Source organism: Volvox carteri (assembly GCF_000143455.1).
Source record: "Volvox carteri f. nagariensis unplaced genomic scaffold VOLCAscaffold_1598, whole genome shotgun sequence".
In the NCBI taxonomy this organism is placed as follows: Eukaryota; Viridiplantae; Chlorophyta; class Chlorophyceae; order Chlamydomonadales; family Volvocaceae; genus Volvox; species Volvox carteri.
This window is the reverse complement of record NW_003308634.1, coordinates 1,274-2,055: the sequence shown is the minus strand read 5'-3', so window position 1 is coordinate 2,055 and position 782 is coordinate 1,274. Positions and strand designations below refer to the sequence as shown.

The 782-nt window shown below is 54.8% G+C and overlaps 1 protein-coding gene across 1 annotated transcript in view; it reads right to left on the bottom strand.

Moving 5' to 3' along the window:
• Positions 1-155: 155 nt before the first annotated feature.
• The window catches only part of VOLCADRAFT_101494 (uncharacterized protein), a gene marked incomplete at both ends in the record, with an annotated part of 1,673 nt that continues 1,046 nt past the window's right edge, over positions 156-782 (bottom strand). Inside the window, 3 exons of the mRNA XM_002959934.1 lie at positions 156-193; positions 246-284; positions 475-613. Coding sequence (XP_002959980.1) covers positions 156-193; positions 246-284; positions 475-613 — 216 coding nt within the window. The remainder of the gene's footprint in view (positions 194-245; positions 285-474; positions 614-782) is intronic.

The following is a 782-nucleotide window of genomic DNA, read 5'->3' as shown; positions in this document are numbered from 1 at the left end:
AGAACCCCAAGCAACCAGACGCTTTCTCCAGCCCAATACAATATTCTGGCTCCTATTAAAGGGAAAGAAACCCGATTGCAGCTGGTTGTATCATCCATCCAGCTCCCTGCATGTCTGTTGGACCATGACCATCTTGCAGTTCCACAGCCGCAAACTCAAATGGTATGCATGGACTCCCAGCCGGTGGCTGAGCCTGCATGCCACGCAAGGTGATGATGGCAGCACAGCTAAGGCTTGGTACGTACCTGTATGCATGGCATGGGGATCGTGGGTGGAGGATACACCTGCCGGTGCAGGATTACACATGGCTCCCTGACTGGGTATGCAAGATCCAAGATACCGTCCTGGCTAGTAGTCTGGATCATAAAGAGTAATGTGCTGTGCAAAGCCCCGCATAACAGCCCCGCACGGCATGCCTTGTGCCTGTGCTTGATGATATTGGATTCCCCCCAACAGCCAACTGGAGTTGCACACCTGCACCCAGTTCCAAGCATGTGATCTCATTCCAGCATTGCAGGCACCTGGACGAGCGGCCAACCTGTCGCAGTGCACCGCAGCAAGAGGACTTCGCCCAGGGCCTGTTGACATCACCCAGTTTCGATCTGGGGACCTCCTGTGTGTGAGACAGATGTGATTCCACTACACCATGATGTCGAAGCTAGGCACAGCACGCCCCAGCATCCGNTCTCCGGCGCCCTAGCCTTACACAACATCACGCAAACCCACTTACACACTCTTACACACACAGGCACAGGCACAGGCGTCATGTTTCACGCACAGCG